The sequence below is a fragment of the Nannobrachium achirus genome (assembly GCF_963921795.1).
Source record: "Nannobrachium achirus genome assembly, chromosome: 6".
In the NCBI taxonomy this organism is placed as follows: Eukaryota; Metazoa; Chordata; class Actinopteri; order Myctophiformes; family Myctophidae; genus Nannobrachium; species Nannobrachium achirus.
In genome coordinates, this window is record NC_137815.1 from 61966317 (window position 1) to 61980966 (window position 14650).

Below are 14650 nucleotides of genomic sequence, written 5' to 3' on the forward strand. Positions count from 1 at the left end.
TTATCCTCCCTGCTCCGGTCTGATCCTGAAAAGCTGTCCTGCCACCTTCACGTTCAATAGAGTCTGACTCTGGAGGAGTTGTGCATAGTTGAGCCACTTGGATACAGTTGAATAAGGCTGGACTCACACATAAAAAGCACACTACCTTTGCTTTACCTGGGGGGGGGGGGGGGCGCGGGGGATAAAGCAGCATCCAATTCATTCCCTATAGAAGTCACTTGGTTTTGAAGAAGCAACTTGCTTTAAGGCTGCTTCATGAGGGAATACAGGGCAGCCTTGAAGCATGTTGCTTCTTCAAAACCATGTGACTTCCATCGGGAATTAATTCGACGCTGCTTTACCCCCACCTCCCCCAGGTAAAGCATAGGTAACATGCTTTTTATGTGTGTCCGACGACTACAGATGAAGTGTGAAGCTCAAAATTGAAATGAGGCGATGCTGTAGCCTACTGTATGTCACTATTCCAACCAACAAACAGTGTTGAAAAGGACTTGTACCAGATACCCTGTCACCTACAATCTTTTGGCAAAATAAAGCAGAGAGAGCAAAGAGAAAAGAGCGGTGACCACAAAAGAATAAACCAATTATTTTTATTTTAAATGTTATTACCATCAAAGTCTTCAACTCAGTCAAAGAGTACGGTACAGACTGCTTACAGGTGAGAGACAGGACCGACAGGTGACCACTGGCCCTGGTGAACATCACGTCTACATAATATACACCTGAAAGTGCATTGCAAAATGAACAGAACAGAACACAGTGGGGAACCCGCACTGGAAGAAAAGCATTGCTTTAAAACTGTGAAACAGTATTTTATTTGAGCATCTTAACTAAGAGAATGGACAACGATAAATAATCTATTCACATAAATAATCTCAGATATTCCTCTGATTAAACCTATCATTAAAACTGACATTTATGTGGACAAAATAGACATTATAAACACGTAACAGCAAAATCTGAACAATGCTTCCCTACATCCCTTCACATTCACACAGTTTTAAATGTGTCAGGTGCAGGTACATTATAAATAGAATGAGCAGCAACAAATTAAAACCTTGTATTATAAAGAAAAAGCTGAAATGTTCATAACTGTTCCAATCCAGATGACTTACATTCTCAAATGTAATCATCACTTGGTTCTTTATCCAACAATGCTAGGTCTGTTGCCAAAAACCTTGGTGTCTTTATTTGATCGCATGCCTAAACCTTGACAAACATATTAAAGAATTGTTCAGACATGTTTCCATCATCTGAGGAATATATCCAGGATGCGTCGGTTCAGTTTTGAGTGATAAGACAGTAAAATAATCATACATGCTTTTATTATTATTATTAGGCTATACACAACGCTGCTACTAGGCTTTTAAATAAAACCAGTGGGGGGGGGGGGGGCACCAGGGAATCTCGGCTCTGGAATGACCCACCGAGGTGCTGCAGGCTTGATAAATCAAACCACTTCTTAAAACATATTTAATGAAAGGTCTTTCCATAATTTGAAATGTAGACATAATATAGTTTGATTTTTTAATGTTTTATTTCTCACTGCACTTTTATTTTTGAGAAGGATTAATGCCCATACTACTACGCTTGTCTGGGGTCCCTCTTTCATGATCTTGTGATTCCCAAAGTTTTTTGTTTTTTTTCTTTAGTTTCTTTTCCCTTCAAGGGGAGTTTTTCCTTGTCCGATTGACAGTGGAAGGGGTTGTTGTTTGTTTTCTTTATTAATCTCTTCCAAAACCATGTTGACATTTTATTGTTTTAATGTTATGCTTTTATTTCGCATTATCACAGATTATTTGACACACTCCATTTTTATTCTGTAGTTTTATTTGATTGGCTTATTTCTTCAGTTTTCTATAAAGCACTTTGTACCTTTATTTTGATGTGCTCTATACATACACAATAAGAACTGCTGTCCTGCTGTGACAAGGTAGTGGCAAGCCTTTTTAACATCCAGGCAGCACAGTGCACAGTGTACAGAGGTCTTCACAGATTACAATCATAACTAATATGATCTGAGCTTCGCCCACTCTCCCTCTTATTTGAGAGGTGGTTGCTGGGTGTTGGTTAAGTGGCCATGGACATGGGCAGGAGACTGACAGACTACAGATGTTTACGGTACTTACGGGTACACATGCACACCAGGTTTCACAGTTTCTGCAGCCAGTTGACTATTGCTTAATTTACTCCAAGGTGATAAAACATAACTCTTTCTGTAGTTAATTATTGATAGTAGAGGCCGAGGGGACCAAGGACAACTGAAATGGACAGCCTGTAGTTATTGTTCATTAACAAGTATGGATAAAAAATAAAAAATAATGTGATGAATACATTGTTATCTTTTTTACAATTCTGTTTTACAACAATACAAGTAAGCAAAGCTCAGTGTTGGGTGAAAATGACATGTAACCACAGTAGAAATGTAGGCCTACTGTACTGTAAGAATATAATGCTTTCCCTTTTTAACAGCGTTATGGACCATTTACAATTCCTCACAAAACGAACCAAATATTAAAACATACTGCATGTGCTATCAGAGTGAATAGCCACAACACGTTAAATGAAATCAAAACAGAAACGGGAAGAATTGAGCTCTTCAAACAAACAGATCCTCTAGTCACACATTGGACTGGATAAAGAGTCATGAGTCATGAGGCCTGCATAATCTATCTACTGTAAAATGATGAGCTACAAATACATGTTGATGCATAGAAACTACTATGTAACAAAGACACAAAGTTTCAAACCACATTTACAGCAGCAGCACTAAATGTGGAGGAAATAAATCGTATAATGTAACATGGACCTTTGAAAAGCGCATTAGTGCTCAACAACGCATCTATCTGGAGCCAATAGCATCATTATGCCTGACAGAAAGATAAGACAAGGTTGGCAGAAAGGATGACCGTTAGTGTTGCACGTGAAGGAGTATCTCTCTATCCACCGAGTGCTTAAGAATGTGAAATAATCAGCGTAATGTATGAACGCATGCTGTTTTGGCTACTTCTACAAAGGTCTTTATGTACAGAATCTTTACAGTTACAGCTATGAGGTTCTTTCCTGAGCACAAAGTGGGCAAAGTAACAGAGTGTGAAGCTGCCTGTCTCAAATTATAGTGACCAATCTTAGTATTTTGTAAGACACATAACGGGTTGGTGTGTAGCAACGGATAAGAAAGAACAATAGTTCCCAAATGAGAGGAATACTCGATCTTCTCCACATGGGAAACAACAGCAGTCCCACTATATTGGGTATCACTGTGCTTAACTACATTTCAGGACCAAAATAACACTGCCTGGTAGCCTGTCAACAGCCACGATAACAGGAAAAAATGACTGTAATAGCAAGACTACTGCAGAGAAAGACACAGAATTTGGCTCGTTAAAAAGCAATCAAAGCACGGTTATGTTTTTCTGTATTCTCTTATCACTAAAAGGTAAGACACAGAAAGAAACCTACGGTATAGGTGTAAACCTCGAGCTCAGAGAGAAAAGGTCTGTTTTGCCCAATCACATATGTTTGGAAATATCTGTGGTAGACATGGTAGTTGGATATTATTAATTTATTAACCACTTAAAAGGGCCATTGTAAAAAGTCGGGATACATGTACTGTATAAAGAAAGCAAAATGCAATACGACACTCAGGAAAGATAGCGTACAGCCTCCATGATATGGTACTAATGCTGCAAGTGAGAAAGAAAGCGCTATCCCCATGCTAGCAGCTAATGTACTGTACATCGAGTGTGCAGGAGTTGACGACGCAGCCTGCAGTGGTCAATGAGGGCGGTGTATGCCTGGTGGCTCTAACCCTGCTCACCCCCAGCCTCAGCCGTGAGCTGGTGAGGTGCCGACGTCTCTCCGTTGCAACGCGACGTGGCCTCAGCCTCCTGTGGGGCTGGGCTGGCCTGCTCTGGATCGGCGGCTGAGGCTGCTGTGCTGCTCACCTCCGTTGCAGCAGGAGGCTCTGTGACCGCGGCGGCCGGTGCTACAGAGAGGTCAGTCTGGGCGGGTGCTGCGGGGTCCGACTCCGCTGTGGCTCCGGCTGCAGGGCTGGCTGCGCTGGCTGCGCTGGCTGCACTGGCTGCGCTGGGGTCAGTCTGCTCGGGTGCTCTCAGCCTTTTCATGATGGTGGTGACCCGAACCGCTTTCTGCAGGAGCAGGGACGTGCAGAGAATTTTAGAGAGGCAGGGCTGAAATTTCTAAAACGGCCTTTTGGTAAAAAATATTGAAAATAGCAGACCTCCAAGCTGGATTTCTACACATTTCTTGATTTCAACATACGATGCTGCATTCAAGTTCAGGAGAGTTTGGACAAAGCAATTCTCTTGAATGCTGCCTTCAGGTATGCCATGGAAAGAGGGCATTTGCATTTCTTTCACCATAGTGAAAACTGCATTCATGGTCCGGAGAGGGCACTTTTTACAGACGGGTAAAAGGGCAGGGGCTCAAGCCCCCTTTGATGTCTATGTGTGCACATGCCTGTGCAGGAGTTGGCATGAAACGCGTCAGAGCAAGTGTTAAGAACTAAGGATGACCTTTGCGAGAGGAAGCCCTCTGTAAGCAGGCCAGGGGGGACACTTACCTTCCATTTAGCTTTGGCAAAGTTCTTTTCGATTTGTGCACAGACGTTCTCCTTAATGTTCTTATCTGAAGCTGCTCCCCCAGAGATCCTGAAGTACACAGAGGGGGGTCATTTGCATTATTGCACAGACATTTTCTTACGACTAGTAAAATAAGAATCTTTAGTGAAAGCACAAATCACCAAATGCATGGCTCGTTTTGGAAACTTGCCAAGCTTGTTCAGGAAGAGTTTAATCCAAGGGTCTTCAACAGGGGGTCCGGGACCCCTAGGGGGTCCTCAAAGTTACAGCAGGGGGTCCTCCAAATCTTTGTGTGATAGAAACTTTTTTTTGCTTCTTTTTTATATTAACCACTTGAACAGCTAGTTTCCAAATTAGGAGAACTTTAGCCAAAAATAAGCTCACAACGTGTGAGATTGTAGATCGGCTATTTTCGGCAAATTTGTTTGGGTGTAGAGGGAAAAAAGAGTACAGACTAAGTACAGAGTGAAAGGTCAAGTTTATTAAGTATTGACGGTTCAAGTGGTTAAATATATGAAAACACCAATTGACACGAATCCAAAATACACTGATTGTGCTGGCAAACAATGAAACGATATGGAATCTATGAAAAGGTTGTGGGGGACCCCGCTTCATCTCTCTCTCAACTAAGGGGGCCTTGGCCTGAAAACGTTGAAGACCCCTGGTTTAATCCTACCATTAAAAAGAATTACATTGATGTAACCATTTTAATCACGTTGCCACAGACAGCACGTTCTTACAGTTCATTCTTACCATTCATGATTAATAGCCTCCTGAGCTGTCAGTCTCTGATCCTGTTCAACCTCCATCAGGCGAGCAACCAGACTCTTGGCTGACAGAAGGAAAAACACAGAGGAACAAAGAAAATGTAATATTTATCCTGTTGGATGAAATGCACAGTAAATATGAGTTGTTTTCTGAACATCGGAAGAGGAAGAACACGCGCACATCCAAATGCAAATAGGCAGGTGCTGATGCAACAAACAACAGATACAAGAAACAGGTCACACGCTGTTGGTGTGCCTGTGATGTTTTGAGTAGAGTGGCATGATCTTCATCAGACTGATGACTGAATTGTTTTCTGACTATCCCATGCTGTGTGTGTGTGTGTGTGTGTGTGTGTGTGTGTGTGTGTGTGTGTGTGTGTGTGTGTGTGTGTGTGTGTGTGTGTGTGTGTGTGTGTGTGTGTGTGTGTGTGTGTGTGTGTGTGTGTGTGTGTGTGTGTGTGTGTGTGTGTGTGTGTGTGTGTGTGTGTGTGTGTTTTTTTGGGGGGGAGACATTGGCAGCAGCAGATAAAAAATTAGCAAGCGGAAGTACCTCAGTGGTGCACAAAAATTTCAAAAGAAAAAAACGAAATCAAGCAAAACTAGAAGCAGTGCTCTTCCGAGCACATGGTCTCCACCAGGTCAGGTATTAGTTATTGTGGCCTCCTGGTGGTGCTAAATGTGAAAAGGGTGACATGTCTTCTTTGGCCTTTAACGGTGACACTGACTGCATGCATGATTTGAGGCATTTTGATCCAAAATTGGCAAAAGTCAACCTGCTGGTGGCGCTATAACAGGCCGATATGAAAAGAGTGTAATTTGTTCCTTGACCTAGTGGGAATGTGCGTACAGAATTTCTCTGTAATCATAAGCTGCGTTCATGATTTAAGTAATTTTGTTCAAAATGGACCAATCCTGCAAACTTTGGAAGTCAATGTTAGCCAAGTAGGATGGAATATGAAATATCGGACAGATCCTGTCATAGAGATACTGTGTACTGATTTGCATGATTTTTGTATAAAATCTAAAGGAATAATAGGAAAAAATGTGTTTTACATACCGGTAAGTTGGCCTCCTATAAAAGGCAGATATGAAAAATGCAGGGCAAAGTTTTTTCCTTGGCCTCTAGGGAGTGCACAAAGTTGTACACTGATAAGTAGAGTTATAGGTAAAAACACGAATCGGGCTGTTATAGCGACACCATGAGGCTGATTAGATTTTTTTTTTAAGTGGCATTTATTCCTCTGCCTATTGGAAATGTGCATGAACAATTTCACCAAAGTTGCACACTGCATTCATGATTCAGGCATTTTATACAAAACGGACCAATTTTGGAAGCCAGTTTTAGCCAATCAGGATGGAATATGGAAAATCGGACAGATCCATGTCGATCACATGACTGTAGAGATACTGTCTTGTCTACCATTGTGCGTGATTTTTGGACAAAATCTGTAGGAGTACTGGCCAAAAGTTAGTTTTCGCAAACATTGGCCTCCCGGAGCAGAGGTTCTGAATTGGCATCCAGGGAGTGTGTGTGCACAGTCTGGCAGCGACCAGGCCAACGCCCCCGGAGATTAGCTGGTAATGGACGGACGCACGCACGCACACACACACACACACACACACACACACACACACACACACACACACACACACACACACACACACACACACACACACACACACACACACAGACGGACAGGGGCGAAAACATAGTCTCTTCCCATGCCTTTCGGCTGGTGGAGGGAACTATAGAAAATGTCATCAATTCATTATCTCTCAAAAAGAGCAGATGCAGCAGTGATTACCAAACGTGTGGGATGCAGCTTGCACTGGGATGAAAGCTATGGGGGAGGACACACCTGTTAGCACTGGGACTTCTGGGTTAGGGTGACATAACCCAGAACATAAGGCCTAGAGTCCCTCATGCCAGACAACTATTACACAATATTTGAATGCTACAGAGAGACTGTAACTCTGCCTCACAAAAATATATATTTAAAATATATTTCTGAAACTCATTTGTTTTCCATTAGAAATTATTTATGAGACCGCAAAGAGAGAAGAGCAAGGGTTGCTTTTCTCTCTCTCTCAACCCTCCTTCGCTGTCCATGGTGCTGAGTGCTGACGAGTACGCAGTGGCGTCAGTTCAGCAAAAGCTAAGGTATGGCAACATGACTGGTGTCTTCGTGCACATGCAAGACACCAGTCATGTTGCCATGTTGCCAAGACATGGCACCCTTTTCACATTTAGCGCCACCAGGACCTACCTGACCTGGTGGAGACCTGTGGTCGGAAGAGCACTGCTTCTAGTTTTTTATTCATTTAACCTTAAAAGTATCTGAATCAGGGCCACCGAGTGGTTAGGGCGTGTACTATAGAGTAGGCTTGGATGCCTGATTTGACTGCCAGGTCAGGCGGACCAATTGCGGCATGTCATTCCCCTACTCTTTCCTTGTTTCATGTCTCTCTCCTCGGTATTAATGATGGCAGAAAAGCCAAAAACAAATACTTGATTTTTTTTTTGAATTAAAATAATACCTGAATCAGAGATGTCATCCCAGTATGGAGAGTCGAACTCATAATCGCCTGCTAGGATCTTTCTGAAGAGGTTCTTGTCATGGTTTTCGTAATCATCATCATCAATTTCATCATAGAAGGGAGGGTTGCCTGACAGTCTGAGGTAACAAAGTCAGATCATTATCAGAGGTTCAGTGCATGTATACTACAAAAGAATCTTTCATAAACATAACTAATTGGCTTCATTTCTGAGGCCATTCTGTCGTCTAATTTCTCTATCTCAACAATCCGTACTAAATAGTCTAATTTATGAATGTCACTGTGGTGTGGGTGATTTAATCAGACCTCAGTGACCCAATATCAAACTAGCTTTGACTAAATATGCCCCTACAAATGTTTTCTGTGACAACAATATAAATATCATAAGGGTAGGTTCTGTGGATAATTGTAAGTGTGCCACAGTTCAAACAACACAGAGTTCTCAGTCACTGCTATGACTCGATTTATTTTTTCTTGTTTTTTTCTGTTTTTTTCTTTTTACTCCAATTAATCATTGCTAATTTCCCTACAGTGGCCATTTTGACGGATAAACAATGCTGACATTAATATCAATTGCGGGTGTGTTTGATTTAGGTGTTATTCACACTAGCAGCAACAAAGCGACAGGCTACAACAAGTCATTTTCAATGGAAGCCAATGACATGAATCTACAGTGATGTGTCACACAACACTTGGCAGGTGTGACAAATCAACATTTTTCAGCGCTTCAATGGCATGGTCAATGGGTTATTGTTTCACCATTTCCACCTCCTCTCTCCCAACAGTCATGAATTGGCTGTTCCATTCCATAAATGCTGTTAACCAGTTCCCTATATTAACACTACTCTTTTACTTTACGCAGTGTGGCTTGAACAACTCTTCGTTGGCAACTAGGCAGCAGTATGGCCAGCCACGCTCAGTTGTTTTGAAGCTTTTTTTGCTGCTTGTGAGAATTACAGTGTGCCAGCACAGACATCTTCTGTATAGTTAAGTTAGTGCTGGAGCACATTCTAGGGGTAGAATTAAACACACCCACAATTAATTTTATTATCATCAGAAGCATTTACCTGTCAAAATGGCAGATGTGAAAATGGTTCATTCACAGTTGAGGAGACACTGGGGCAAGTTTATCCTGGGGCAAAGGCACAAAAGCTGCATATGAATAAGGGCACAGCCCCACAAGCAGCAACTACCATATTCATGGGCAACTCCCTCCCCACACGGTTGGGAAATCCCAGCAGGACTACTGTTATGATGGAAAAGATTGATGTTCCATGCAGATGAAGTTTTATTAATTTACGCAGTTTTTAAATTTGTGTTGTGTCAAGCTTTTTTTTTTTTACATGAATCAGCCATATAAGAGGAAGCCAATTACTCCATGGGCCATACGAGATGTCGGTATTGGAAAGGTGGCAAAGGTTATCATGCATTTTTGAAAAGCTCTATATCTGTAGATTATATTTTGGTATGATAACCCTTTCTGAGACACAGCTAAATTGGTGTTATCAGCCGCTAGAGTTGGTGTCCCATTAACTTTACATTACAGGGAAAAAAAGCAAAAAAAGAATCTGCTTTAAGTAACATATGAGAGGTCAAACTAGGGGTTTTTCATGATTCTAAATCCATTGCAAACATCTGTTTTGCATAAAAAACATTCATTGGGCTAAAACGGCCCCCACAAAAGTGTGAAAAGTGATGACTCATCACTTTTCATCACTAAACCATAGTCTTGTGGGGCCGTTTTTTAGCCCAAGGAATGTTTTTTTGTGCAAAACAGATGCTTGCAATGGATTCAGACACATGAAAAACCCCTAGTTTGACCCCTCATATGCTACTTAAAGCAGATTATTTTTTTTATTTTTTTTCCCCTGCAATGTAAAGTTAATGGGACACCAACTCTAGCGGCTAATAACACCAATTTAGCTGTGTCTCAGAAAGGGTTATCATACCAAATTATAATCTACAGATATAGAGCTTTTCAAAAATGCATGATAACCTTTGCCACCTTTCCGATACCGACATCTCGTATGGCCCATGGACTAAATACAGTGTAGATAGTACTAAACTATCTAAAAAAAACTTACAGTATGTACATGATCACCCCCATGGCCCAGCAGTCCACAGGCCTGCCATATCTCTGTCTGCCAACAACCTCAGGAGCTGTGGGAGAACAAAAAGATGCTTAAAGTCACAGAATGTTGCTGCATCCGATTTCTCTCCTGTACGAAAACATCAACGCTTGAGTGTGCGTCAAAGGGTTAAGGTTCTTAACCTAGGGTGACCATACGTCCTCTTTTACCCGGACATGTCCTCTTTTGGGGGGCTGTCCGGCCTGTCTGTTTTTTTTTATTTATTTAATATAAATTCCTTCAAATGTCCGGGGTTTTGCGTGTATCACAGTTAAAGCATGGGCATTTACAATGCACGTTCAATGGTACGCTTGGAAACACACTGTGAGAAGCGGATTTCCACCCCAAACCCCGGAACGCGTATTATTCATACTAGTCTGCCTGCGCTGCGATCGCTCCCTCAGCTTGTCTCGTTCAGATCAGAGCAGAGCTTGTGCTGCGCAGAGCCGAACGAACACACTGCAAACGCAATTAATGCCGTTTCACTGATGAAATGCACAAAAAGTGCCAGTGTTTTCGTCTTGGTGACAAATGAGAAGCAGAGCTTTGTCTGCAAACAAAGCTGGCACTTCTGAGTCCATCACAAGTAAATGTTTCAAGCCCATATCAACACTGCAAAGCACAAGACAGCTGTGTGAGTTGAGAGCTCTTCTGCTAATTAAATTGACAGAATATTTTGTACAGCAAGATACAATGGTTTGAAGAAAGTGTTACCTCTCTTTTTCTAAGATAAGGCTAAAACTTTGAGATATTTACTTACAAAGCTGAATGTTCATACAGGAGAAAAGAGAAATACTTTAAATCAGTGGTTCTTTCTTCTCTCTCTTTCTTTTTTTCCCCTTTTCCATTTCAAGGACCCCCATAACTCTGAACCCTACTTAACCACTTTTCCTATTTTTGGGCATGTTATTCCAAGTGAAAGTGTTCAAAACCAGTGAAAATAGCACATCGACAAGCTCACATTGTGCGATGTATTGTGCATTTGAAGAGCTGCTATCTGACGTGCGGTTAAGTATAGCGCTTATGCTGAATTCACACCAGCATTCTGAGAAAGTGGTGAGGTGTAAAGTCTTTGTCAAGGAGCGACCGCCGCTTGACCTACTGCGGCAGGAGGCAGAGTCAACAAAAAGCAGAGCAGCAAACTTGAGAAAAGCTCAATTTTGCTTTATGGCAAGTATGGCAAGACAAAGCGACAGCCAACCAGAACTGGGCGTATGCTGAGAAGACGACAAATATATTGTAAATGTAAAGTAGCGAATATTGATGACGTCTGAAAGTAGCAATTATACAGTAGATGTTATATTAATCAAGATTAAGCAACGGAATGGAATTCTTACCTAAAGTTAAACAATATAGTTTGTTTACAAACAAGCTGCCAGAGATGGGTATTGAGTGTTCTCCTCCCTGACTGTTAGCTCTCCTGCCAGGCTCTCGCTGTACCACAACTACTTTATTTACAAAGGTTAGTTGAAAATTGCAGCGGTAGAAATGTCTGTTTCTGCTGGAGTGAATTCAGTGTTAAGTGGGTAATATGAGCATGTCTGTACAAAGTCTCAGTGTGTTTCTCACCCAGGTACTCTGGGGTCCCACAGGGGTCTTTGATCAGTCCGTTCTCCAGCTTGGCCAGGTGGAAATCACTGATGACTATCTTAGAGTGCTTCAGGCGGTTGTAGTACACCAGGTTCTCCAACTGGGGAAAAGGATACATTTTAAGTGTGTACTAATTGCATGTTTACATACATACATACATTTCTATTTTATCATAACATATTAAATTATCTTCAGTGTATTCAGTAACACCTTCTACGAAGCCAATTTATAATGTATTATCAAAAAAAAAAAAGATATATTCCGAATGTAATTTATGCTTATACAGTAACACTGTATAATTACAGTTATGAACATTCAGTTTCATTATACTTGGCCGGGTTTATAGTGTATTATAATTCTCATTGTTGTAATAGATTATAACAATTTTATAATGCATTGTAATCACTGTTATAATGCATTATAGAGTGATTATACAGTAAGTCACTATAAGTCCTCATAAGCAAGGTAAAAGGCATTCCTGAAAACCGAATATCCCCCTTGGGATGAAATAGGTCAAATTATTATTAGAATTAGTGTTACTGAGAAATCATAATACCATACGTCATCAAATTAATATACACCCACCTTGAGGTTCCTGTGGACAATCTGCAGGGAGTGCAGGTAGGCTACAGCCTCCAACACCTGACGGACCACGTTGCTGGTGTCCCTCTCTGAGTAGTATCCCTGGTCAAGGATCCAGTCAAACACCTCTCTGCCTGTGGCACTAGAGAAGTCAAAGGGTGACCCATCAGGCATTACAGCAGGGTTCCCCAATTAGTTTTCCCCAAGGGCCGAATTATGTCTAGGGTACCAAGCCGAGGGGTCACACTCACAACATTGCAGGGGGCGACGGTGGCGTTCCCACTACTCCAGCGACAGGCCGCCTATTGGGGAACCCTGCTGTATGATGACACCTGCATTTCCACCTGGTAATAAAGGCTTATCTTATCTCCAGGGGTCATCATATGTCTGTACACGGACAAAATATGTACGTGGCAAATTCTAGATTGTATTTTTACACAATCATATATAATAATAATAACCTTATTTTGATCATAAGACCAAATTGCTGAATGTCAGTCTCCGGGTTTTCTTCAGCATACCAGTATGTATGACACTGATTTACTATGACAATATATGGCACATTAGGAGTCCACTATGACAGTCGTTCTCCAAAGTTTCATTTTTAAGGACCCCCATAACATTTCCATTTGTACACTCTCTTCTGAGAAAGCAAGCCTGTGATCCGATGTTAGGCAACAGTGGAAGATTCAAAACCCTGACAAGATGACAATTTCCACCACACATGTTGAAGGGAGAGGATTTTAATCCTATCCACATCAACATCTCCTCTGGTACAGTATATATTATGATCATGTCCCTCATGAGTAGGATCCCAAAAACACACAAATCAAAAATGCCCTCCTTGGAGAAAAATAAGTACTGTACATTTAATATATCCATGGAAATGCTGTACATCAAATTCCCCAAGAACACATGCTGATGAGAATGTGGGGCAGCCAGCAAGCAATCTGAATACCAAATGAGTGAAGTTCAGAGCTTTTCTCATATCTGCAGGGCCTCGGGCTACAACAGCTCATTCCCCATGAGTGCATAATCAACACATACAGTCGTAGGCCTTGGCTGCCTCAATGACACTCGGACTGCCATTGCCTCCTATAGTCAGATGGTCGCTGTACCATAGACATAAAAAGGTAGAAACCTCCTCTGGCTCTGGGGTGTCTGTATGGCGGAGGAGGGCAAGTTTCCGTGTGCATCACAGAAACAGAAGTTCGGAAGGTCCAGCGTGATCTAGGTAGGTTCATCAAAGGCAGGCGTGCCCTCTGGTAGTTTGTTTGGCCTACCGAACTTTGAGGCGTTGTGAGCTTGTAGATCAGCTATTTTCGGCAAAGAGGTTTGGTGTAGAGGGCGAAAAGAGCAGACTATGTACAGAGTGAAAGGTCAAGTTTATTAAGTATTGACGGTTCAAGTGGTTAAATATCTGAAAACACAAATTGACATTAATCCAAAACACAACGATGATCGTGCTGTCAAAAGATGAAACTATATGGGATCTATGATAAGGTTGTGGGGGTCCCTGCTTCATCTCTCTCTCAACTAAGGGGTCCCTGGCCTGAAGACGTTGAAGACCCCTGATCTAGGTTTTGGGTGGTGCTAACCACTCCAATACCTGACTATGTCGTGATGTCCATGTGTTTTTATAAGACTTTTCCCGTGGTATCAAATTTTGATCCCTATCCTATGACGTCATGTGGGTCTATCATCATTCATCGCTCACTTCACACGGGTGTGATTTCTTAAATCTATGGTCGCTACTCACAGTTCAAGGAAGAGGAAGTATTCTTTTCTGGTCTCGTACACATCCACCAGCGTGAGAATATTGGGGTGTTTGACCCTGGTGAGATGATACACGCCATGAGAGAGAGAGAGAGAGAGAGAGAGAGAGAGAGAGAGAGAGAGAGAGAGAGAGAGAGAGAGAGAGAGAGAGAGAGAGAGAGAGAGAGAGAGAGAGAGGCGAGCAACGGTTAGGAGTTGTATGAAAGTACACAGACTGCATCACTTGGTCAGTTAGAATGCGTAGAGTAGCTTTGATCACCATGAATAACACACACACTACAGTTATCAAGAAAACCAAGATGGGGGTGTGTGCACAAGCTTAATCAATTCAGTTTTCACGTCAAGGCCCACGATCTGCATGTGTTAAGTGACTGTCCATCTGGTGATAACAGGGTTTAATGCGGGAGCTCTCAGCGTGTTGATGCACCCACTCGTGCACAAGGCGAGGGACGCAGCGCACAGAATAAACAGTTGACCATGACGACGATAAGCAATGCACCAGCTAGCACACTTCACGGTGAATTAAGTCCTTGCAGCAATAATTCCAAATGCACCGTTAAAGGAGATGTCAGGGCATTTGTTAACCAGTACATTCCAGGCTCTGCAGCAGCAATGCCTGTATACCCCCTCCAAAAAAAAAACATGC

The 14650-nt window shown here is 42.0% G+C and overlaps 1 protein-coding gene across 1 annotated transcript in view; it reads right to left on the bottom strand.

The window, feature by feature from the left end:
- camkvb (CaM kinase-like vesicle-associated b) overlaps window positions 1–14650 on the bottom strand; it is a gene marked incomplete at both ends in the record, with an annotated part of 16582 nt that continues 1932 nt past the window's right edge. The window contains 10 exons of the mRNA XM_080728344.1: window positions 1–117; window positions 610–722; window positions 3821–4151; window positions 4586–4673; window positions 5358–5436; window positions 7910–8046; window positions 10012–10087; window positions 11626–11746; window positions 12232–12370; window positions 13988–14062. Of these exons, the coding sequence (XP_080584470.1) occupies window positions 1–117; window positions 610–722; window positions 3821–4151; window positions 4586–4673; window positions 5358–5436; window positions 7910–8046; window positions 10012–10087; window positions 11626–11746; window positions 12232–12370; window positions 13988–14062 (1276 nt within the window). The remainder of the gene's footprint in view (window positions 118–609; window positions 723–3820; window positions 4152–4585; window positions 4674–5357; window positions 5437–7909; window positions 8047–10011; window positions 10088–11625; window positions 11747–12231; window positions 12371–13987; window positions 14063–14650) is intronic.